This window comes from Planococcus citri, chromosome 4 (genome assembly GCF_950023065.1).
Source record: "Planococcus citri chromosome 4, ihPlaCitr1.1, whole genome shotgun sequence".
Classification (NCBI taxonomy): Eukaryota; Metazoa; Arthropoda; class Insecta; order Hemiptera; family Pseudococcidae; genus Planococcus; species Planococcus citri.
Window position 1 is genome coordinate 33,241,222 of NC_088680.1, and position 26,744 is coordinate 33,267,965.

The following is a 26,744-nucleotide window of genomic DNA, read 5'->3' on the forward strand; positions in this document are numbered from 1 at the left end:
AAGCCGATATCCGGGGGTAAAAAAAGATCTTATTTATTCACTTATTACTTCTGTTCTGTTCGTTTTGTTTCCTTCACTTCCCACGATAATAATGTCAATAATACAATAATAATACCGGTAATACATTTTAATAATATAATAATTATAATAATAATACTTAATAAAAATAAAATTTCTTTTTCTTCGATAGAACACATTTAGTTTAACAAACAACAAATCTATATAAAAACTGATTACTATTAGATATATTCACAACCTTAAAGTTAAAATTATAACTCCGATCAGACTCTACATTCAAATACAGACGCGACTTACGCCTTCTGCAACTGCAAGTATAACTACGCGAATGCCTTTGAATGTGTGATTAAACGTTAAAAAGAAAAAAGAAAGAGGAAAATGCATTAAATTTTTGTAAGAATGTATGAAAAATACATACGAAACCTACTACGTTTTTTTTTAAATGTACGTTGAGTACCTATATAGTTCAAAAAATTCACCTACCTATCCACACCAACCAACTTTCTTCGATACTTATGTAATAACAATAACGATGGGGTAACCAAGTGATCCATCGATATCGTAATGATTTTTAATCGAGTATTTTTGCTAGAAGAGTATACGTGGGTGGATAGGTAACACAGCAGTAGTATGGAAACTGCATTTTTATACCAACCTTAAACATTACGAGTCAACTCACGTCAGAGTTCGACTCGAAATTGACTCTTTTTTAAAAAGAGTACTTAAGTGAAGAGTAAAGAATCGCTACTCTTTCATATTTTTTTTTCGCTTGGTGTGTCGATATTTAAAGTAAAAGATTGCGCTGGGTGCCTTATCACTTATTATCAGTAATCATTACTCGTTAATAAAATTACCTAAATTGACACGCTTTTTTTAAAATTTCTTTCGTGAGAATTGCGATTTTTCTAATAAATACAACGAGGCTGTAATTTTTAAATAATGCAATAGAAAAAAACTAGCGGTGATAATGACGATTTTTTTTTATAATCATGTTTTATCTACAGCATGATTCGAAAAATAAAAAATGTTCGCTAGGTACGAAAATAAAAATCATTGAAAAATGAGTTTTGAAAAAAAAATAACTATTTTTTGTTCGAATTGGGTTGGTGAGTTCACTTTTTTCAAGTTTTCAAAAAAGAGTTAGCCCAACTGCGGGAAGAAGGCACGTTCTACAGAGAAATACTTATAAAATGTGGTATACTATGCATACTTGGACCTACTAAAAGGTACCTACTACCTAGGTATTGGTAGTGTAGTGCTACCTACGTGTAGTACCTACAACGATAACGATGACAAATAGTAGGTAAGGTGTAAGCTATGACTAGAAGTACCTATCTATGAGGATAGGCTTGAAGCGATATTCTACTCGGAAAGTGAATATCCAAAATAGTGAAATATTGATCCATATGAGGCTTGCACAGCAGGGTGGAGTCGAATTTCTAAGTAAAAATGAACTGCTGTAGAGTTAATGAAAAGTGCCTTTGCGACCTATCAAAATGAGTCAAAATTTCACGAGGAATTTAAAAATTCTGACGAAAAAGTGTTTCGAGCATTTTTGAAGAATTTTGAAACCAGAATGAGGGAGGGAGTCACGATTTTTGGGATATTTTGAAGAAGGTAGGCAACCTTTCAAAATTGGTTAAAATTTGGACTGAATATTAAAAATGTTTTCAAAACTTTTTTTGAGTAGTTTTGAAGTGATAAATTTTGAGCCCAAGGTCATGCAATCCATCAAAATGGGTCAATATTTTGCAGTAAACTTCAATTTATATCGAAGAAAATGTATTTTGAAAAAAATTTTGAACCCAAGATTCAGTTTTGATTTTTGTAATTTTAAAAAAGTGTCAAGCGACCTATCAAAATGCGTCGAAATTTGAGCAGAAATTCAAATAGTTCTGAGTATTTTTGAAGAATCTTGAGCCCAAACATTGAGCCAATTTTCTGGGTTTGATATTTTCTCTTGAAAATTTAACCCTTTTTGGTAGGATTACATAGCACTTTTCCAAAATACTTCATAATTATGGCAATTTTTCATTTCAAAATTTTCCAAAATTACTCAAAAAAAGTTCCGATGGAAATTTTTGATTCTTTGCCGAAATTTTAACCAAATTTGATAGGTCGCAAGACGCTGATTTAAACAAATTGAAAATCACAAATCAAATTTGGAGTTCAAAATCCTTCAAAATTTTCAGAAAACATTTTCGTCCAAATATTTGGATTTCTTGCAAAATTTTAAACCATTTTGATGCATGGCATGGAATTTTCAAAAATCCTAAATCATGACCCAAATTTGAACACGAAATTCTTCGAAAATGTTCAAAAGCCATTTCCGGCGAAATATTCGAATTAATCGTACAATTTTAACTCATTTTGATCGGTCGTATGAAACCTTTTTCAAAAATCACCAAAATTGTGACCCAATTTTGGGCTCAAAATTCTTCAAAAATGCTCAAGAACAATTTTATCGAAATATTTTGATTTCTCGAGAAATTTTAATTCATTTTGATAGGTCGCATGACACCTTTTCAAAAATCCCAAAAATCTGCATTCATAGTCGTCGAAATTTTAATTTTTCGTAAAATTTCCACACATTTTGGTCGATTACATGACGTTTTTTCAAAAATCTCGAAATTTTGACCCAATTTTGAGCAAAACATTCTTCAACTTGTTCAGAAAAAAATTCAATAAAAATTTTGATTTTCTGACCAAAATTTAACCCATTTTAACAGGTCACATGGCACAGTTTTCAAAAATTCCAAAAATCATGACCTAATTTTGGGCTCAAAATTCTTCAAAAATATTCAGAACCAGCTTAGTTGAAATATTTCAATTTTTCGTGAAATTATAACCCATCTTGATTGGTTACATGACGTTCTTCCAATAAACCCCAAAATCTTGATCCAATTTTGAGCTGAACATTCTTCAAAATTGTTCAGAAAAAAATGTTAATAAGAATGTTTGATTTCCTATCAACGTTTTAAGCCATTTTGATAGGTCGGATTACACTTTTTTTAAAAACTAAAAAACCTGCATTACCCAATTTTATGCTCAAAATTCCTCAGAAAGGTTCCTAAGCATAATTTCTCGTGAAATTTCAACTCATTTTGGTAGATTGCATGACGCTTTTTCAGTGTATTCCAAAATCTTGACCCAATTTTAAGCTAAAAATTCTTCAATATTGTTCGGAAAAAATTTTAATAAAAAATTTTGATTTTCTGTCAAAATTTCAACCCGTTTTTATTGGTCGCATGACATCGTTATCGAAAATCCCAAAAATCACGTCCCAATTTCTGGCTCAAAACTCTTCAAAAATGCTCAAAAAACATTCTTGTCAGAATATTTTCATTTACATATTCCAAAACTTTAACCTATTCTGATTTTGATAGGTTGCGTGACACATTTTAAAAAATTTCAAAAATCTTGATCCAATTTTGAGCTTAAAATTTTTGTAAAAATCCTCGAAAAACATTTTTGTCGGAATATTTGAATTTTTCGAGAAATTTTTTTGATAGGTCGCATGCCACCTTTTCAAATAACTCGAAAATTATGGCCAAATTTTGGGCTCAAAATTACTTAAAAATGCTCGAAAAACATTTTCGTCGAAATAATTGAATTTTTCGTGAAATTTTAAACTATTTTGATACGTCACATGCCACTTTTTCAATAAACTCAAATATCATGGCCAGATTTTGGGTTTAAAATTTTTTGAAATTGCCCGGAAAATACATTTATAATTCGTCGAAATTTTTGAAATTTTTTGAACCTCTTTTTTAATAGGAAAAAGCTCACAACAAACTTGTAAAAAAATTTCGAAACCAAAGGATTTGGAAAATTCGAGGCTTTTTGTGCTCCACTCCCCCCCCCCAACGTGCAATGAAGGTAGAATATCACTTCAAGTACCTAAAAAGCTGATACGAGTGAACCTAAACACTCTTGCTACTATTACATTCGAATGAACTTATACGAAGAGAATATCTGCAGCCTGCATAGTTAAATATCTAAATGTATCAAATTGTATAAACGCTTACTTGTGGGCGGCACTCATCCCTGATACAGGCCACAATGAAGAAATGCGTAAATGGAGGGGAAGTGGTTTTTGTGCAATTACTCGAGTAGTACATACTTAGTACCTATTTCAGTAGACGGGTGCGAATGCTGCAAAATGCAAAATGCAATGTAGAAGTGGTCGCGAAAGCGCTAGCGGCGCCTGATACTATAAGTATTCGACGATATCGCATTTGATGGCAATATTTGGGCATGAGGCGATCGCTGCCCCTCTACGTTCGGTTAGTAATTTTTGGAAAATTGGTAAAATGGCGAGGTCGACGAGTTTCTCATCGGATAGCGCGGTGCCTAAGACGTTCGGAGTACTTTGCACGTGAGCCGGTGTGGGTTTTTTCAACGTATGACATTCGGACACCGAGGCTGAATGTTGTTGATGGTGGTGGTGGTGATGGTGATGATGATGGTGATGGAATGGTTGCTGTTGCTGTTGTTGTTGCTGCTGCTGCTGTTGCTGTTGTTGCAGCGTTCCTTGGTGATGATGGTGATAACGATGGTGATGGTGGCGGTAATGCGAATGCGCGTATTTATCGCGACTTTTTTCTGATACTGATCTTTGCATGATGGTGGATTTCTCCGCTTCGTCTGCACATAAAATCATTAAATTAAAAATGCTGTACCTTTACATTTTGAACATATGTATAAATTACTAACCATCGGACGGAGAAGTACCATCAGAATTGAGCAAACATTTCGATTTACACTGCCTTTGCGTCAGCCACAGCTCGTCTTGATGCACAAAGGCCGGAGAATTACGCTTGGTCGGAACCGAAGTCCTACGCATGCTACCGCTGCCATCGCCGCTAGCGTTACAGCCATTTATATGATGAGATGGTGTTGAAGGTTGAGCTTGTTCTTGAACCGTAGATGCTGCAGAAGATGGCTGAGCTGCTAAACTCGATCTTCGTCTAGTGGTACCGACGCTCTGCGGTTTCGAAGGAGGCGAATTTTTACAATAAGACGACAGAGGAGAAGACGTGTTCAACGACGGGAAGTCACCGCCGCCGTTGTTCTTCTTGTCGTCCGGAGCGACCGAGACGGCCGTCGTTTCTTCAGTCGAATACGAAGGGTATTTACACGCTGCGAAAGTAGTCTTTTTTCTGAAACGAAAAATAAGAGGAAAAATCAGTCACAAAGAAAGCCATACTGTAACGTAGATGGACATTTCATTATTTTGACAAATTTGGAGAGTAGGGAAAGGTTGGGGTGGAAACAAGTCTTGAGGGTCATTGTACGTCAATTCAACCAAGAGGGGGGGGGGTCGGCGATTTTTTTTTCAATTTTTCCTACGGAAAGGCCTTTCGAAGGGATGACCGTTGACCAATGGCGCAAATCGCATGAACTTGAAATATCATTTATTTCAGCAGTGGATTACTCGATAACTGCGATACCTACGAAAATGGGACTTTTTCCAGTGGCGTAGCCAAGGGGGGGCGAAGGGGGCCATGCCCCCCCTTGAGAGCGAAAATTTGAAAGAAAACATGCAAAAATGGACGTTTTTTCGTTGTTTGGACCCATTTTTTCCAAAAATTTTCGCTCTCGCTTCGCTCGAGCAGTAATTTTGCCTTCATTTTCGTGAAATCATCACACATTACGATAGATTTCCAGAAAATTACCCCTCATTTCGATTTTTTATGCTTTAAAATCTGGTTTTGCCCCCTCCTTGAGAAAATCCTGGCTACGCCACTGACTTTTTCCAATAGTTAGGGGGTTTGAATGGCCTTTTGGTGATATCATAAAAATCAGTGTTGCCACTTTTTTTCGTACAAAAAATTAGTCTCGAAAAATTTCAAACGTAGTTTTAATATCGTTCCGACTCTCAAAAATTCAGAAAAAAATATATTATGAACAACTCTTCAAGCTGAACAACATATTTTTTAAAAAATTGGAATGGCATTATTTCGTAAAGTCAATTTAAAAAAATTGAAAGTTAGCAAAAAATGCGATTTTTTGAATTGAAACATAAAAAAAAGTTTCAATTGGTGAAGTTGACCCATTTGACCCCTATTTTTACGTATCCGTTGAAAAAGTTGAAAAACCCCTTTCACTCAATAAAATGAACTCATCACACAAAATTTAAATTCGAAAAAATTCAATTTTCAATTCCAATCATCAAAAAAAGGTTAAATTTATTCAGTTTTGTCTTGTTTTGACATTTTTCTGACGTACCTATTTCCTGAAAAAGTTGATAAAAATTACACTCATAGCACAAAAATTAAAATTCGTTTATTTTTTCAATTCACTCAGAATTTTTTTGAACTTTGATTTTTTCTAAAAAGCTTTTAAAAATTCTAAATTTCAATCTTATTTTTTTTAATGATTATACTTTTGTTTGTTTTTTATTCGATTTTGTGGAAAATGGACAAAAGTCCAAAAAATTCCATAAGTCCTGAAAAAATACTTATTTTTCTGAAGGAACTACATATCAAAAATATGTAAGTGATTTAGAATTTGTGAATTGATTCCAAAATCATGAGTGAGGGAGGGGGAAGGAGGCGGAGAGTGGAATGGCAAACGAATGTTTATTGTTTTTTCTTCAAGTCAGGGTCAGTATTTTCTATTTTACATCTTTTTACACGTCTGCTCGGTCTGCTTCCTAAAACAGTACCGATTTTTCTTGTTGTTACCAATATTGGTCCCAAAACGTGATTTTTCAAAAAATTGAGAACCCTGCAGAACCCTTAACTTTTTATTTGAGGTTTTGAACAGCTGAAAATTTTTATGGGCTCGGGACGTCGTGAATCTCTCCTTATGATACAGGAAGGTCACATTCGCTCCAAACAAAATGAGTGAAATCGATAATTAGAAAATGTTGAAATGAAATATCTTTAAAGTGACGTTCATTATTACTTATTAGGGTATTTTTGTCTTCATGATTTTTAAAAATTTTTAAAAAACATTTTACAGATGAAAAATGAAAAAAAATTAAGAAGAAAAATTGTAATATGAAAAAAATTTATATGATTAAACAATGGGTATTTTGATGGAAAATAATGAGAAATTTATAGCATGAAAAAATTTGAAATACACAAAAATTATCGAAAAAAACTATAATGAATATAAATTAAAAAAAAAAAATCAAAATAAAATCAAGACGTCTCCAATTTCAAAAAAAAAAAAAAAAAAAAAAAAATGCTTACAAGAGAACAGGTGTCTAACAAAACTCTCAAACAAAACATTTTCATGAAAATACCCCCCCCTTACCTCAATGAATAGCTTAAAACTGCGAGGAAGTTTTTTTTGTATGTAGAAAGTGTGTACCTATTTCAGTTCTTTCATTTTATGGGCTCGTAAAAAAAATTTTCAAGTGTGCTTCGAGCAAAATTCATGACTTTTCATGACTTTCATGACCGTCAGACACCTTGGGGATCATTATGACTCACAGTTTTAGCCTCGGACTTGAACAAAGCCGCGATTTCTGCAAAGAGCACGGTCTGAAACCTCCCCCCCCCCATCAAAATTTCAGCTGCCTAAATTGATCTTTCGATTTTTGGTGAATTTTTAAAAATCCAAAAATGACATAATTTTTGACGATTTTTGCTTTTTTTTAAATCATTATTTTTAATAAGTAGGGTACATTTCTATTTTTATTTGTTCAACTTCTCAAATCGAATTTGACTATTTACAGCCATTCTGGAGCCTCTAGTATGATTTTCGATTTCTCTAGAATTTTTTTATCGGTCCAAAAGTCGCGGAAATTGATTTGGACAGTTAAAAATCGAGTTGTGGCTTATTTTCGACCTGTTTAACAAGTCTATATCTACATTTCGGCTGATGAATTTTGTTGAATAGTTCAAGAATGGCGTAAACTCGATTTATAGGTTCCGAAATTAATTTTCGAATCTTCTGGAGAAATTGCAAAATTTTGGTGAAATTTTAAATTGGTCTGGAGGTTTTATTTCGGGACTAATTTTCATCAGTTTCACTGAATAAAGAAAAAACAACAACAACAATTCGGCGTTAACATCTCGTGGCGGCGCCACCATCGACTTGCTGAAAGGGGGACTTTTTGCAGAGAATCGCATTCATTCGCATCTCGACAAGTCATGTGTGCGCGTGTGTAAGTGTGCGTGAGTATGGAAATGTCCCCCTTTCAGCATGATAACATGTGTTTCATGCATTTCACCGCCAGAGTGCAACACATGTTCGTTGACTCCGAATAATGTAGGTGAATTGCTGAAATATCAATTTTGGAAACTAACATTTTGGTAACTATAAAAAAACAACCAAAATTTAAAAAAAAAATAAATTTTAGGAAGCAACTAATTCAATTTTTTTCAGCGTAAGATAGTAAAATTTTGAAAATTATGTCAGAAGATTCACCTAAAAAAAGGCTTTCAAGTAAAAAATTTCAAAAAATTAGAATGGATCCTACGACTAAAAAAACTAAAAAGACATCCAAAACAATTATGCAGGTAGTAGGTTCCTCTAAAAATTGAAATTTTTCTATATGTATAGGCCTTCAGGACTTCAGGAATGTTCATCTAATGTTTATACGTACAAAAGATCACATTTTCTATTGAATTTGCAATCAACTTACTTGTGCGATTGTCCGTTGACCATCGGTATAGTTTCAATATCAGCTGCCGACGAATTGGGAGAGCAGCCAGAACTCAATTCAGTCGTTTCGGTAGCCGATGGCACTGCAATTGCACCAATCGAATCAAATCAAACAAAAACAAACAGAACAATTAGTTATACAGAGAAAACAAAATTAGCAATTAAAATTTTTCGAGCGATTAAAATTATCAAATTTGATGGTAAATTAAATTAATAAGAGGTACGTACATCTAGTCTACAGGGTGTTCAAGAAAATCTATGTTTTCTAAAAGATTAAGTAGGCATTTTTATGCTCAAATCATCTTTTACGTAGGTACCTACTCATCATCCCGAGTCAATAAAGCAATAAAGCTTTTCTATTCAAAAAATCGAAAAAAGCTCATATCTTTCTGACTCAAGTAGGTACCTACTACCTACTCGTATTCTATCATGCACACCCTATAAGCTATATGTAAGGTCTAGGTATTTATGTAATTATAGTACGTTATGCATTATGTTTCTATACCAGCAGCGAGATTCGTACTTTCTTTACGGATATGTGACGACACGTCATCCTGAGTGCTGTGAAGTTTCGACGGTAATTGTTTCTGTTCGTCGACGTCGAATTTCCTGAGTAAATTTTGCAGTTCGTTGTCTTTTTCTTGCAACAATTTGCGGTATTTTTGATTGGTTGTTTTAGCATGTTTGAAGTGTTCTTCAAGTTCGGAAGATTCTCGCCTAGTTTTAGACATAGGCCTCAGAGTAGCTCTGATTCGTTTATCTATCGAACCTTGAGGATTTCTTCTCAGCTCGACAACCTTTGAAAAAAACATATATGTAGGTAGGTACATTTTTATCGATCTCTTTTAATCTAAATACCTACGTAGTAAGTAGGCATTTTTTCTACTAACCTTGGGAACAAATACCAAACAGACGGTAATCGTTGAACAGAATAGTATAAAAACCGATATTATTCCGAAAGAATAATTTTGCTGGTCGGTAAGCACGAACGATATCGCAGCACCCATTACACACATTAGCACCACGTTGTAAACACTCATACCGACGTATTTAGAGTCATTCAACGCTGGTATACTAACGTGTCTCGTTTCCCAAGCTAAAAATGCTCCAAATATCTAAACGTAGAATAATAAAGTACACAAACAAAACACGAATTAAAAAATACGTACAAAAAAGATTGTATGGTAGAAAGTATAAAATGATTCACATACCATGAGAAGCCCTTTATAAGCGTAGATGAATCCGACGAACCAAGTCATTCGATTACTTTGGCAGTATTCATTCACTGGTATAATTTGGATATCTTCACTGTTGGAATCGATCTAAAAATAAAATTTTAGGTTCAGAATAAGCATGCAAAATCAGAAATGAGTCGAATTAAAATTTTTTTTTAAATTTTCAAAAAAACGAAATGAAATTCAGTGATTAATATTTTTACTGGAGATGGTTTTTTGAATCTCTTTCGAATTTTTCTAGCATGAATTGAACATTTTACTGTCGTTTAGGACTTGTCCCTTTTTAGATAATAGAAGCTCAAAATCTAAAATATTGGGGTGATTTTCTCATGTCGATTGTAAATAGGTAGGTACCTACCTATTGAAAATAAACAACTTTACTTACATAAGATTCCATATTTTTGGTAGCTCTGTAAAAAGGATCTGTTATTTGCCACGTTGTCATTATTCCAACATCGAAAGCTAACAACACTCCAACCACGATGAAAAGTTGATAGTCTTTAATCACCTACACAAAAAACATTATCCAAAGTTGAATAGATGAACATTTATTTACATAATATTCCGATCATAGTACCAATATTTACCAACCTTTTTATTGAGCTTCACATCGGTAAAAATGGAATGCACTCGCCAAGTTTTTGAGAACATGGCGCCGAAAGCCAATGAAAATCCAGCCATCAATAACCACGCTCTGGCCGCACATATGTAAGGGAAAGTTTGCACGTTGGTTAAACTCGAATCCAGACCCAAAAATATCACGCTCATGTAGGTTAGAATGCATCCGATGATGATCAGATTATTCAGATAAGGACTGGACATTTTTATGTATCTTCATGTGCGAAAACAAAACAGAAAAACAGAGACATAATTAATAAAAATCCAATAACTTACACTCGATTAAATTCTGCGTAAATAATCAATGCATTCAATTCATGTGTAGGTAATTGAGCATAATTTACGAGTAATTGGTAATTAATCAATGAAACAAACTACTTAATATTGACGTAGGTAGTAAGCCTAGACTAAGCATAGCAGAAATAGGTAGGTAGTAGGTACCTACCTACCTAGATCATATCGAATTAAAATTATTGACTCGAAAAATAACTAACCTTTGATTCCTATATTTAATATTGATGATTAAAAATACGGTGGCTGTTATGATTCCAATAATCGAAAACACCACCAAAGTAAAATAAAGACCGAAATTCACGTGCGAATTTTCAAACACTAATAACGTCCTGTCTTTCGGAGGACCTCGTCCGTCTTTCCATCTGATAGCATTCCCTGTGCTCAAATCTAACATTTCTGTGAGGCCATTGTACTCGCCTATTTTGACTTCTTCGTTACCTACGTTCGAAACAAAACCACAAAATGAAGTTAGTAAAATCATAACCATCAAATCAGTGTAGGTAAAAGCAGTCGAGCAACGAGATACTGACTTTGGAATTGTTTCAGTAAAATGCTGGCTTTTCTTTCGTTATCGTAAAAACGTACTGGTCCCTAAATTAAAACAGATGAAATAAATTGGAAAATATTCATCGTTTATATTCGTGTCAGTTTTATAGATTTTCTACTCATAATAGAGAGAGATGATCACTTACGGTGACTCCTTCAAAACTTGTATTTTTCAAAGCTTCTACGAACAATTTCTCCCAAATTTTATCCCTGTATCTGAAATCGACTATTGTTTCGTTGGTTTTAATAGATCTGATGCGATGTGCGGCGTGTTGAATTGCCAATGCAGCTGTCCAAATCCCATCGTATGTGTAGCCATGAAATCTAGAATACTCGGCCCCTCTTCTCGAATCATACTCTTGCTGATACTCGGTGGGTGTCTGAAATATTAAAATAAATTTTAATACATATAAGTCATTTTGTCATTTTGGAGAAAATTAGTTGCGAATAAAAATAAATCATCTTGAAAAAGAAAAGGGACAGGCTAAGAGTATTTTTGGTGCAAAAATTATCTATTTTTTTTTTCATTTATCGATTCCTTGAATTTACCTGAAAATTCAAACCAATCTCACTTTCAAAATTTTTCCAACAGGTTGAAACGATGACAGAAAAGCGAGGGATGGAAAAATACTCCCTACTACCTCCCTCTCCCTCCTCACCAGATAGGCGTAATTTCCTAATTTAATTTTTAGTTTCTCTGTATGTGCATTTGGGTGGATCATACCAGGAAAAAAAGTCAGTGGTTTTGACCAAATTCGGCGGAGGCTTTTATTTTGAATTGAAAACTATCCAAAAAAATTTTAGTCACTAGGGTACCCCTGGAGGAGACATTATGAGGTCTCAAAGAGAAGGACTTTTTGTAAAAAATCTTGGTTTTTTTTGCTTCAGTTGCTACCCAACCTGTTTTGGAAAAAATGGCGTCCTTTTTGGGGTTCTACTGAGAGGTTGAAAATTTGTAAATCGCTAATTTTGGGGAAATTCGTGTTTTGAAAATTTTCTGAACCTGGGGAAATATTTTGAAACGCAGTGCAGCCAATTTTTAACTCATTATTGCCAAATTTAAAAAAATCGAAAAAATTTCATAAGTTTTTGGCTATTTTCTCGATTTTTTGAAATTGGCAATAAGGACCAAAAAATTGGCACCACTGCATTCCAAAATATTTCTCCAGTTTCATAAATTATATTTTTCAATATTAAAATTCGTTTTATTTTTTCAATTCATTCAGATGAAAAAATAAACGAATTTTAATTTTTTTTTCTATGAGTGTAATTTTTATCAACTTTTTCATGAAATACGTCAGAAAGGGGTCAAAATAAGACGACTGAATAAATTTAAACTTTTTTTAATGTTTGGAATTGAAAATTGATTTTTTTTCCAAATTTGTTTTTTTGTGATGAGTTTATTTCATCGAGTGAAAGGGTTTTCTCAACTTTCTCAGTTGATACGTAAAAATACGCGTCAAATGGGTCAACTTCACCAATCAAAACTTTTTTTCGTGTTTTAAATCAAAAAATCGCATTTTTTCGCAAACTTTCAATTTTTTAAAATCGACTTTACGAAATAACACCATCACAATTTTTTAATATGTTGTTCAGCATGAAAAGTTGTCCATAATATATTTTTTTCAGAATTTTTGAGAGTCAGAACGATATGAAAACTACGTTTTGAAACTTTTTGAGCTGATTTTTCGTACGAAAAAAAGTAGCAACACTGATTTTTATAATATCACCAAAAAGCCTTTCAAAACCCCTAACTATTGGAAAAAGTTCCATTTTGGTAGGTATATCGCGGTTATCGAGTAATCCACTGCTGAAATGGGTGATATTTCAAGTTCACTGAAAAATTTGACACCCCCTAGCAACCTTTAAAAAAGTGCTAGAGGGCTGCGATTTGCACCATTGGTCATCCCTTCGGAAGGTCTTTCCACAGGAAAAATTTCAAAAAAATCGCCCACTCCATCCCCCTCTCCAGGTTGAATTGACGTGGAATGACCCTAATGCAAAATATGTACATACCTAGGTATTGAAAAAAAATTCAAAAACACGAATTCGTCCAAAAATTACTTATTTGAAAAGTTTTGACCCCCCAGGAGAACCTTAAAAGTGGTCTTGGATTTTTACGGCAATAGCACAGATCGACGCCGAATCTCAAATACTTTCATTTGAGACTGAATCATTTTTCCCAAAACAGATTGTGCTGTGATAGGGCGAAAAACCACGATTTTCTTGAAAATCAATCTTTTTGAGGCCTCATATCGTTCCTCCTTGTGCACTTCCGGTGCTAAAATTTTGTACCGGGTAACATTCAACTCAAAATGAAGATCTCTGCTGAATTTGTTCGAAATCTATCGACCCCCCCCCCCTCATCAATTCAAATGTAGGTAGGTACATTTTTAGGCAGCTGTTTAAAAAAATAGAAGAATTGACGTAACACAATACTCACTATTCCTGATATAGTTATCACTCTATTCGAAGCCAAAGGCAGATAATCGGTTAAAATGCAACCATCCAGCGCAGCTGCCAATTCCACAGGCGGACAAGGGGCATCTCTTTCGTTTTCCCACCATCTTTCTCCATACGTTCCCATTATCAACCACTGATATTTTCGGCCAACCATTCCAACTCTGTAAATCGATAAAAAAAAAATACTCATGAAAAAATCAGTAAAAGTATAAGCAATTGAAACGTTTGAAAACCTTGAAAAACGGAAGCCTAAAGGGGGTAAAATTACGTGGAAACAATAAACCATATAGGTAGGTACCTGTAAGCTTCACAGAATATACGTTTGGCCCAGGATTCGTTGAAATTCCCCAGAATAATTCTGACATCTTTTTCTTTCAATCGTTCCACCGCGATCGAAACGTTTGTAGTTAAACTTTGAGTTTCCAAAACCGTGTAATTCATCGCATCTAGCTCGGATACTAATTTGTTGTGTGACTGCAAAATTAAAACGATCGTGACATATGAGTATTAGCCTACATATTCCATAGGTAGTCGATAAATAATTCACGTTTACGAGGTAAGTAGGTAGATTAGTGAATGGGATATGTGAGTTTATTGTCAAGTTCAGGAAAAAAAAAGCAAACAAATAAAACAAATACGTAGGTATCGAATGAACGGCAATGACCGTCGTTTTGCCACTTGAGCTGCTTCGCTGCTTACAACGCTAAAATTACTACGTTGTATTCGCACATGGTACTACTAACATCCACCTACTGACTGCCTACACTCGAATAATTGCTCACTTCCTCACTTATACTTTTGTGCACTTGTCTTGAAGTGTCCACCTTCCGAATTTTAAAGAATAAAATGAAATTCCTCGCAGAAATATTTCAAAATTTTGAATATTTTTCGAGTCTTCTGACTAGATAGGTTTTTTTACCATGAAAAAATTATTTGAAAAAATTTGCTGCTTGATTTGAAGTAACTACAAAAAGAGAGCTATTCTCACAATAACTTCATAATTTAGACCAGCCTTCCACGGATTCATAAAAAATAATAATTCTAATAATAAATCATCAAATGGAAACGATATGTCTCATTTCTAAAATTAATTAAGAGTCAAAATTATGAAATAGGCATTTTTAATTTTGAAATGTTGATTTTATAAAAATGAACTTTACACGAGTAAAATTAATAAAACTCGTTAAATGTTGCTAATTAAAAAAAAATATATCGCCACCCACTTGTATGAACAGTAGAAAGAAGCTGTAAAATTGATTTTTTTTTGGTGCTTTTTAGAATTTAATATTTCCATTTTTAATAAACTCGCTTTAAATCAAGGAAAACTGGCCTCATTTGGAATACTACAGCAGGAATTGAGAAATGGCCTCCTATCGAGTCTAATTTCTTACCAAAGAGAAACGAGGTTCGTTCTGGTAAATAGTCCCAACTTGAGTCCAATTAAAATACTGCAGCAGTCGTATTCGCGGAGTGTTGAAAGCATTCTGACTGGGAACCATACGAAATAAATTTGGAAAACTGGAACTCGTAAACATCGGATCTGTATCGGCGTATGACAGCTGCAGAAACGTCAAACAAATGTTCAAATATTAAAACCATTTATTAAGACATCGTAAAGAATAAAAGCTAACATAAGTACCTATTTAATAGATATTTTGATAAAAGTCAAGAAAATGTTCTCTATAATTATATTCGCAACGAAAAAGTGGTTAAACTGTAGATAATATTTTTCTTTCATCGATTAATAAACAAATAAGGTAGCTTTAGCTTTTGGGTATTACCACATGCTAAGAAGAGAATCGATTTGCTACCTTTTCCCCTACCTATCTATAATGGACCTGCAGTAAAACCAAATCAAATATAACGTTCTGAAAGTGGCATCTTTTTACTACAACTCTACAGGGCGACGATAAAAAAGGGATTGTCATTTGATAGTTGATGGTTTTAAATTTAAACTACAACCTACTCAAGCAGGTCAAGTTATTTTTCCGGGTATCTGTTATCCGGTTTTGTAACCTAAAAAGGTTAGATCAAAGATGGGTCCAATAGATGGGGCAGTAAACTTGTAAGAAATAGAACAATTCAGTAAAAAATATCGCAGAGAATAGCCATCATAAATGAACATACCTGTGTTATATGCCAATGTTTGGAAGCCTTTGCAATCGGATCTGTAACTTGAGTGCATGCTGTACCGAATAACATCAATTTGTGGGGCTCTTCGTACATCATATCGAAGAAAGCTTTCACGCCTACAGATGCATTACACTGTAAGCAAAAAAAAATATTTATTCGGATTAGTACGCATTAGGTTTAGGTAAATGTTGATCGTTCTTCATTGAAAAAAAAAAAAAAAAAAAACATGGGCTTGAAAATGTTCTATAAAATATTTTGAAGTCTTTGATCGAAGAAGTGAGAGGGGAGAAGCGGAGTTGAGTGTTTTCAAAATAAGATCATTTCCAAAAATAGGGCAGTTTTTGAAAATTTCACTCCATATAACTTTATTTAGAAAATGGCCTCTCATTCCTCCTTCTAAACAGTTAAGTCTTGAGATCCAAATTAGAGACCATAGATCGAAAAGTTGCCAAAAAAATGAGAAATAAAATTTTTAAACTCAAAAATCTGATCATTCAGGCTTCCAGATTTGTATTCAGGGGATCAAAAATACTCCCATCTAGACTCATCAGACGATCATTTCGCCTAAATTTCCAGATTTGGTTTTTTTTTTACTATTCATTTAATTTCTAATCAATAAATTGAAAGTTTTCAAAAAAAAAAAATAATAATATCTGGTATAAATTACTTGTATGTACTATGCGGAGTCGAAACAATTAAAACTGAAAAATCACGAATTATTCAACAAATTTTATGCACTGTCCCCTAACCCCCCCCCAAATGAGTTACTTTTCTGCACTGCCCGGATTGGAGCATATCAGTATATAGTGTGAAGGGAATGTGAAATTAGGAATACCCTAGTCTGGGAAAATCGAAGATGAACCTCCTTGTTGTACACCCTACAACCACTTAAACTTAATGAGAAGTTGAATGATTAATGGATTAAACAGGGTGTCCGAGAAATTCGATCTCAGGTAAAAGTTTTGCCAATCTTTAAAATTAAAGGGGAAACGTTCTTCAAATAGAAAAAGATTGGAATCAATTTTTGACTAACGAGAGAGGTATCCTAATCGACAGAAAAAATTTCATTTCGTTCAATGCTGAATCAAAAGAACATGCTAAAATACATCGCAAGTCAAAATCTCAGGAGCTAAAACACATTTTTAGATTTTTGATGAATTTTCAAAAATCAAAATTTTACCAAATTTACCTAGAAAGCTGAAGTGTTATATGTGCCTTATTTTGGACTGTCTGAATCAATTGGAAAAAGTTTCAAACAATTTTTGAGTTGGTTTGGAGCCTCCTGCAGATTTTTGAAACTTGAAATGTTTACAGAATTTTATTTCATGAAATTGGGAAGCTAAAATTTTCTTGCACCCCTATTTTAGCATTCTGAGTCCATTGAAGGAGGTTCCAGGCCTTGATTTGTCCCAGACTTCTGTCAATAATCCATTTATACGTGCTCAAGTTGAATTGGGCAGATTAGAGTTTTTTCCCTCAAAAATTGAGATCTTTAAAAATTAAAAAATTGATAGAGACCCCAAAACAGTATGAAATCATCTCCGGTATAGACACTTTTTAAAAATCGGGAATTTCCACAATATGGCTGGAGGCTCCGGAACAGCTTAAAATCACCTTCAATCGATTCAGCGTGTTGAAATTAAGGCATGGGGTAAATTTCGGCTTTCCAACCCCATTTCATGAAATTTTGTAGAAATTTTAAGTTTCAAAAATCTGCCGGAGGCTCCAGTACTTTCTGAAAAGTCACTGGAAGCTCCAAAACGACTTGAAATCAATCTGCAGTCGACTTCATAGCGTATTGAAATCTGTTTGCAGAATAAAGTTCTGCCTTCCAACGGCATTTGATAAAATTTTGTGGAAATTCAAGTTTTAAAAATTTGCTGGAGACTCCAGGAAGTTTCAAAAAGTCGCTGGAGGCTCCAAAATGACTTCAGGGGGTGTTAAAATTGGAGTGTAGAGTAATGTTCAGCTTTCTATCTCCATTTTGATGAAAATTTCAAGTTTCAAAAATCTGCTGGAGGCTCCAGGAATTTTCAAAAAGTTGCTGGAGGCTCCAAAATGACTTGAACCCACCTGAAGTCGTCTTCAGAGGGTGTTAAAAATGGAGCGTAGAGTCATTTTCAGCTTTCCATCTCGTCCATTTTGATGAAATTTTAAGTTTCAAAAATCTGCTGGAGGCTCCAGGAATTTTCAAAAATTCGCTGGAGGTTCCAAAACGACTTCAAAACCACCTGCACTCGACTTCGTAGCGTATTGAAATTAGTTTGCAGAATAAATTTCGGCTTTCCAACTCAATTTGATGAAATTTTGTGAGAATTTCAAGTTTCAAAAACCTGCTCGAGACTCCAGAACTACTCAAAACGGTTTGAAGCCGTTTCCAATCGATTTTACAGGCCGAAAATAGGATATATCCCAAATTTCAGCTTTCTAGGTCAATTTGGTGAGATTTTGATTATTTTCTCATTTTTGGCCAAAACTTGATTTTCAAAAATTCACCAAAACTCGAAAAAGGCACTTCAGCACTTGAAATTTTGACAAGTGATAAATTTTTGCCTGCTCTTTCGATCTACCTTTGTATGGTTTAAAAAATTTCGTGCAAGTCCTATGTTGGAACACAAAATATATGATTTAATTGGCTGACCCGTCAATCAAAATGACCGCCATTTTGTAATTATGGCCACTTTTTTTTGAGAACAACGGTTAGAAAATATGTTCCTTAGGACTACCCCTTTAAGAAAAAAATATGAGGGCGCCTCAACTATTAGGGAAACTCAATTAAATGAGTTTTTGCCCATCTTGCAAGGTTTTGACTTTTTTCTCAAAATTTATTCGCAGTCCCCAAAAAACTCATCTGATGAGATTTCGTATAAATTTTTGAACGAGTTGCTCAAAGTACAAAAATTAATTTATGATAAAATCTTACAATAATCGAGATCCATACCTGCGTATCATTCCACCACATATGCAATCTGTAATTCCTCAACACAGCCGAATTTTCATTAATATGTTCTATGGCCAGCTTGACGGCCGGCATCACTCCGCGACCAGTCGCTGTTTCAGGCAGCAGTTCCGGAGAAAATGGAAAGAATCCGGCTATATAGACATCATGTCGTTTGGAAACTGAAGACGGTTTTTGACAGACGACCAGAACACCGCATATGGTCACTGCCAACAGCAAATGGTGACCACATAATGGCATCGCTTTTCACAACTTCTTTACTATTCTTTTCTTCTCTCTTTGGTGTTTTCTCGTCGTCGAAGTTGAGGTGGTCGTGGTTGCGGAGATTGCTGCAGGGATCGTGGTCACAGGCTTTCCCTGACTTTTTTTTTTCCGAGTTGCTTTATCTTGTTACCTACTACGTTGAGCAGGTAATCGTTATCGTAGTATTTCGTAAAATTCCTGTAAACCAGAATAAATGACGAATACATTAGGTGATGTAAAAATAGATTAGTTCATCCAGTAAATGAAAAATCAATAACACGATCTTATTATAGAGGTATTCTAATAATAACCAAATAAACAAAATTTGAAAATCACCCCCCTCCCCCTCCTACAGATAAAATTTTAAAATCTAAACATAATTTTCCCATTCTTGGAAAATATTTAAAAATCAAGAAAGCAAAGCAATAATTTCAAACGAGTTTCTGATCGAAGGAATGGGATACTTCCTTGTCCTAATTTCATTACGATCCTCTACCAATCAGAAATTACTACGAAAAAATATACCTACATTTTTTGAAATGAAAGGTTAATCATCTTAGAGGATTTTTATTCAAAAAAATGTTTTGTCCATGTTTTATTTCTATATCTATTGATTTCTAATAACTCGAAGGAAGGTCAAGGGGGCAAAATATTATGGAAAAATCCACGAAATACGTCGTTTGGTGCCAATAATATGTAAACATGGCCCATAGCCATAGGTATCAATCGATCCATTCCTGTCTTTTATTACAGCTGTTTAAACAAAGACAACGTTTTTCTGAGGTAAAAACAACATTTTAAAAGAAAGTTTGTGCATATTACATTACTCAGCAAAGACGACATAATTTTGTGATTTGAACACAACAAGATAGATGTAGGTAAGGGAAAAAAGGCGAAATTCAATAATTCGTTCGCGCTTGAGGGACAGGAGCGAGGAGGAAAACTGTCTTATGTTTGAACATTTTGTAGTAAGTAATTTTGATATTACTTCGTATATATCCAGGCATCTACCTATACAGCTATAAAATATGAGATGTTGCCGCAAATGTTACCGAATACCTAATCTATCTAAATATGCAATATACTTAATCTGAACTGAACTACACCCATGTGGATTAGTTTGTCGACCCTGCGAATCGAAAGGCCATAAAAAAGAATTCGTATTAAAAATACATTTTACGTAATTGAAATAATATCAAAATATTATAGTTTCGGTTTCGCAGAAAACTTCAAGCATTGCGTATTATTTCGAATTTTAAATATGTAGGTACATACCTACTTAATATGATGTATTATCATTATTCTCAGTGTCTCGTCTGTTTTTAGTTTTGCTTTGAAAAAGTAAGAGCTTGAGAGGCGAATTTTTGAATGAAAAAAAAAATATTCGAATTCAACGACCGTAAATTGTGTAAAGCTCGGTACGTTTTATATTCTCTTTGGCATTTTGTTCATGTTTAACTTAAAGATTGTAATGAGGAACTTTGGTGAGGGGAGGGGAGAGGGATTGAATTGAAAAAAATAAGGGGATATAACTCAGCATCTCACAATTAATAACAATCAATCGGTATTCTAAAATATTTCCGCGGTTTCAGAAATGATATCTTTATATGCTTTGCCATAATTGATACGAAATATTTGAGGAGAAAAAATGTTAAAAACACAAAATTACCCAAAAATAAGCGATCTGCAAATTGTTAACCGCTCAATAGAACCCTAAAAATGGTCTTGGATTTTGATGGCAATGGCCTAGGCTGATGCAGAATATCAAATACTATCTTTTAGGGCTGGATCATTTCCTCATGGAACAGGTTGTGTAGGGGCTAGAGCAAAAAAAACACGATTGTTCGAAAATAATTCTCTTTGAGGACCCATATTATCTTCCCTCCAAAAGTACTTCCAGAGTTGGAATTTTTTCTGAGTTGATTTTTTTTCATTTTGGGAGAGCTTGGTGCCCAAGAGGAATGTTGAAATCTCGTTCTAAAAATTATTTTGTGACCAAAAAAATGAAAAAAGCGTATTCATCGTAATTTTTCAAATTATAGCTCAAATGGTACAGTTTTCAATGTTTGTTCTCATTCTTGAAAAGTTGAACTCTTACTCTATCTGAAAAAATTCAGATTCAAGTGTTTGAAAATTCGATTAGGTACTCATTTTCAATCTTCCACCTACTTTTTTTTGTAGAACCCCGCAAACAGATTTTCTTCAAGTCCAACCAGTCTTGTGATATGAGTTTTCAAAGTTTGACGGTTGTATGAAAATTATTAGACTCGCACCTCACCCCCCCCCCCTTTAGGGCGGGCAAGAGAGAAATTCTGAGCTGAACCGGAGAACCAGACTTCATAATGCTTTGGTTCCAACTTCCAATTAACACGGAAAGGGAGTGCGTTGATTTGAAGACAACCTTTGATGGTGTTAATAAAATTGCATACTTAGTTCGCCGTAAATACGAGTTTACAAGACTCGTATTTACGGCAAACTGAGTATGCAATTCTTTCGACATTGATGCGATTTCTTGCAGAACGGCCAAATGAAGGCACATATCTTCAGACTTCCTCGAATTTGCCGCAAATCTGTTTGTGGGGTTTATTCGAATTCAGATACGACTCTGAAATGTTCAAAATTGAACGTTCGACTGAAAAGCCGAACTTTTATCATGAGTACAAAAATTGAATATTGTCAATAAAAAATTACCAATGGTGACGATTTTCTACACAAATATTATATTTTTTCAACGGATTATTTTTCAAAATGGAATTTCAATTCAATGGGGGGGGGGACGGAACATGGGTTCATAATTTTGATATATATATATTTTTGAAAGGAAGCGGTATATCGAGATCGACTTCTATCAGTTCGGAGACACTGAGTTCAAATATTGACTCATTTTTTCAACTGTACCATTCTACCCCCTCCACCATTTCAGTACCCTTAAACATGGTCAAAATATCAGAAAAATTGCAAATTTCGTGTGGTGCGTTATTTGCGAGATTTTTGAGGATGCTGAATTTAAAAATCAGGGTTGTTGCGGATCACGAATCATTGAGAAATTTGTGATCCAAATCACGGATCAAAGATCTCCCGGAAAATTGTGATCCGGATCTTTCACGGATCATTTCAAGGAAATTGTACTATAATGTACTAAATTGGTTTTTTGAATTAAACATTTGACAACTTTAGCGTTAGCTCAGCCTTAGTTTAATCTCAGCCTAGCCTTACAACAGGTTTAGCATGGAATTGGCAGAACCCATTTTGTCTCAGTTGAGCTTTTGCTAAATCTAAGTTTGGTTTTATACCTTAGTTTTAGTTCATGTCCAGTTTACAAGGGAGGTGCCCCCGGTGACATACACCGATTTCAATGATTCTTGCACCATTGGATAGAGGACATCAAACATAGTCTCCCACAAAATTTTCAGCTGCTGAAGTTGAAATTTTGATTTTTCAGAGCAATTTTTCGATTTTCACATCGCAATTTTGAAAAACTGAGCAAAAATAGTCGGCGGAGGTCGCATACTGAAACCTTCCATATTATTTGGACATTTCAATACATAATATGATAACTTGATAAGACTAGCCCATGGTGAAATTTTCAGCTGCTGAAGTTGATATTTCAGGCTTCCAGGGTAATTTTTTCACATAGAAATTTTGAAAAATTAAGGCAAAAATGGTCGGCGGAGATCGCATTCCGAAACCTTCCATATTATTTGGGCATTTCAATACATATGATAAGACTACCACACGGTGAAATTTTCAGCTGCTGAAGTTGATATTTGAGCCCTTTAGGGCGATTTTTCTATTTTCACAATCATGAAAATTTTGAAAAATTGACCAAAAATAGTCGGTGCAGGTCGCGTACTGAAACTTACCATATTATTTGGGCATTTCAATACGTATGATAAGACAAGCCCACGGTGAAATTTTCAGCAGCTGAAGTTGATATTTCAGCCTTCCAAGGCAATTTTTCGATTTTTTAAAAGTTTCAATGTGAAAATCGAAATATTGCCCTGGATGGCTGAAATATCAACTTCAGCAGCTGAAAATTTGGGGTTAGTCTATGTTCGATGTCCTCTATCCAATGATGCGAGAATCGTTGAAATCGGTGGATGTTACCTGGGGCACCTCCCTGGTTAGTATTAGTTCAGCATTGACTTAATTTTGGTTTAGCTTCAATTTTTTTGGCCTCAATTTCAGAAAATTGGTTTTAATTAGCCAACGCTGGCGCTAAACTAAGACTTAGGCCAAAGCCAAGCCAAGCCAAAGCTAAGGGATTCGAATTAGCACTTTGAAAATGGAGGAAAATCGCACTTTGCAGACTCTCTCTAATCTCCTCAAGATTTTTTTTTGAGATGGGAGCACTTTGGCTTACTCGTGGAGCCGAAAGTACTATGAGATATTTTACGGAATAAACGTTTAGGGCCCTTTCTCATATTTTGGATTAATTCAGGACAAATTCAATCTCGATCAGTGATTTTGAAATTATTTACTTATTGTAAAATAAAAGCTAGTAAAAATTATGAAGAATTTTTTTAATGGATTTAAATGTCTCCCAGGATCATTTTAAACGAAAATTCCACGAGGTGGAGAGTGAAAGTACTTTGTAAGCTTCTCTAGAGCTAGCCTTGGAGAATTTTTGATAAAAAAAATTGAGGAGTCAAAATATGAGGAACTTGGCCTCGTACCGGCGGATCTGCGGTCAAGCTACGCTAAGATTACGTCAAAATCAAACCTGACGTGAATCTGGCTATATACTTGAAGGTCCAAAGTGAAGACCACACGGAAAGAACCAGACAAGTCGAAAATTTTCAAAAAGGAGTTTAGGATCGAATTAAATTAACTCTGAGGAGTGGAAAAATGTAGTCCAATTGGATTTTTAAAAAATTCGATTTTTTGGGGCTAAAAATGGCTTTTAAAGAATATAGGAGGGGAGAGAAATGAGCCGAGACCAAATCTCAGACAAAAGGAAGAAAATTTCAAAATCATTAACTATGTATTTAGAATGCGAAAATTTTTCATTATGTCGTCAATGTCATCATAATAATCGATTTTGATCGAATTCAAGCTGTTGCAAAACACTCGGTTTTCTGCTAGATTTTTTCACGAAAAGAGTGACTTTTTAACTCGTAACTGGCATATCTCTTTATTTTTTTTCTACAATGTCTCGAGTTCTGTTTGTGGGATGTTGTGTGATGTATTTCCAGTCATTACTATGATGAAATTCAAATTCACTACAAAATTGGAGCATTCTGATACTTTGAAACGCATGTAACACAAACGTTTAAAAAAGTGACTATTGTCTGGTTCTTTCTGTGTACTCTTCAAGTTATATAAGCTTGACTTGGGCCAAAGTTGAATAGCTTGAAAAACTGTTTCATTTAAATTGAAAAATTTGTCAAAAAATCAAAATAAAATTCAAAAAAATTCAAAATTTTTTGAAATTTTATACTAGGTACTCAGTAACTTTTTTAAAAGGGCAATAATTAATTTATACAAAGTAACAAATTTGAAAAAATGTAATTTTTTTGAAAAATTTGATTATTTGACAAAGTTTGATAAGGTAATTATACTGAGGTGTCATCAAATTTCTGAAAATTTTAGTAATTTTTTCTCATAGGCACTTTTAGGCGTTTGAAATAATATCTCGAGAACCGTTTCAACGTAGCACCCCCCCCCCCCCCTCCTTCCCAAAAAAGAACTATACCAGCTCATTTTCTTATTTATATGCTCAAGGGACATATCTAGCAACATGCTAGCAACGCCTTAAATTTCGAGCCTAATGATTCGCGCTACTCGTATTGTTTCTTTTATTGATAAGGATTATTTAATTCTACTTCCAAGAACCTAATTTAAGTACTCATCTATAAAGAGTAGCACAGCTCTGAAAAAAAAGTCACATGTGACACTCAATCGCCAATTCGTGGCAGATACAGTTCACATGGCTACGAAATGAGTTTCATGCGTGTTATGCGGGTTGGTACACTATTATAGGCAAATCATTAGGAACCATTACGGGAACACCCAGTATAAACACGTCTGAATTTCATGTTACCAAAGTACCTAACTATGTACGGTACTACTACGGTTCTCAGCCACGCAATTGTTTAGGACATTGACTCAAAAACCACGCTACGTACCTTTTGATTTTGGAACCAAAATAACGGCATGATTGATTCTCGACGCCCGACGGCGACCAAGTGACACGTGAGATTACCTCTTGTAGTACGTACGTACACCAGGTACTTATATTTTATCCAGATATAGGAGTAATCGACACTTCATATATTCGTGGTCGTCGTGGTGGTGGTGGTCGAATAAGCAATATACAAAAATACGGAAACGACCGGAGGAAGGCAAAACGAAAACGGAAATAGCTTAAGCGAACGCAAACACGCGCGTAAAAACATATTTAATTAGCCGCGCGATTCATCGATAACGCTGCAGCGACGACGTGACTAAATTTTAACGCCGTCGACGCCGCGCCGCCGTCTTGATACGAAAATCACACGTGAAACGACTCGAGTCGCGACAATCGACGAAAAAAAATTTCATCGCGCGAATCGTCGTAAGATAAATTAGCTCGCTTCTCGGCTATTATAGATAAAAACAGTCACCACCTCGAACAGCGGTGGAAATAAACGCTATCGTAGTCGCATCGCGTCAACGAGCACATACACACATCGAGGTAGTACCTCACTATACACATACGAGGAGTATCCAGTATATCGAATCGAACAGATCACAGTTTGGCGGAGGTGAAATTAATCTGCACAGGTGTACGCCTAAGATACGAGCGCGAATGTCGAATTCGAATTAATAATAACGATATCAGAGCCAGCAGCACCGCGAAAAGGTTGGTCGACGACGCGAACTACGACATATACCTTAATACTAGGTAGTAGGTATACACGTTATGTAGAGTAAGCACAGTCACAGACCACACAGTCGCAGCACAACACAACGGTCAAGCACAAACCAAAATACGTCGTCTAATAATATGTACTATATACTAATGGAGAGAATTATAGAGAAAAATATCCATTCGATAGAGATAAGTGTACCTAACCGCGAATACTTTGGCACACACGCACACACACAAACAAACACACGCAACTGAGTGAAAATTTTTAAGAAAAGAAAAAACAAAAAAAACGTCGTGTTTGCTAGAGAGGATAGAAAGAGAAAGAGATCGAGTATGTGTGTATATAGGCAAAGCCGACAATACACCAGGGGTACACGTTCTCTCGGTTACACCGCAACTCCAACTACACGGAGAGAACTGAACGGTGAACGCGGACGCACGCACGCGACAAAGGCACAGGCACAGCTCTTGCACACCTCTAATGCGGCGAAAACATAACGAGAAGCAAGCCTTTTTCAACTTTTACCGCAAAAAAGTAGCCTTAGCTTAAATATTGCAATCGATAAAAGAAGGACGAACAGGACACGTCTAACTGCATATGTAGTGTGCGGCGCCGTACGCCGCCGTACGGCGCAAGACAAGTAGACGCTACGGCTACGGCTACAACACACCTAGCCTAGCCAGCGAGCGTCTATCAGCACAAAAAAGGGCAACCTTATCGTATAATAACCGTTCCGAATCCGATCGTCCCTAAGTATAA

The 26,744-nt window shown here is 34.9% G+C and overlaps 1 protein-coding gene across 2 annotated transcripts; it reads right to left on the reverse strand.

Annotated features, from left to right (window-relative positions):
- Positions 1 to 112: 112 nt before the first annotated feature.
- GABA-B-R2 (gamma-aminobutyric acid type B receptor subunit 2) lies at positions 113 to 26,470 on the reverse strand. 2 transcript variants are annotated; one of them, XM_065363889.1, is made up of 17 exons: positions 25,260 to 26,470; positions 18,871 to 19,329; positions 15,924 to 16,061; positions 15,188 to 15,355; positions 14,095 to 14,270; positions 13,777 to 13,957; positions 11,480 to 11,713; positions 11,318 to 11,378; positions 10,988 to 11,225; positions 10,467 to 10,707; positions 10,261 to 10,383; positions 9,852 to 9,962; positions 9,531 to 9,755; positions 9,164 to 9,437; positions 8,621 to 8,723; positions 4,735 to 5,180; positions 113 to 4,665 (listed from the first exon to the last, which is right to left on the reverse strand). In XM_065363889.1, the coding sequence occupies exons 2-17, from the start codon at positions 19,126 to 19,128 to the stop codon at positions 4,232 to 4,234; spliced, it is 3,411 nt and encodes a 1,136-aa protein (XP_065219961.1). In that variant the 5' UTR covers positions 19,129 to 19,329; positions 25,260 to 26,470; the 3' UTR covers positions 113 to 4,231. The 2 variants fall into 2 exon arrangements, with proteins under 2 accessions (XP_065219961.1, XP_065219960.1); XM_065363888.1 differs by having other exon boundaries at positions 9,146 to 9,437.
- Between the last annotated feature and the right edge of the window lie 274 nt (positions 26,471 to 26,744).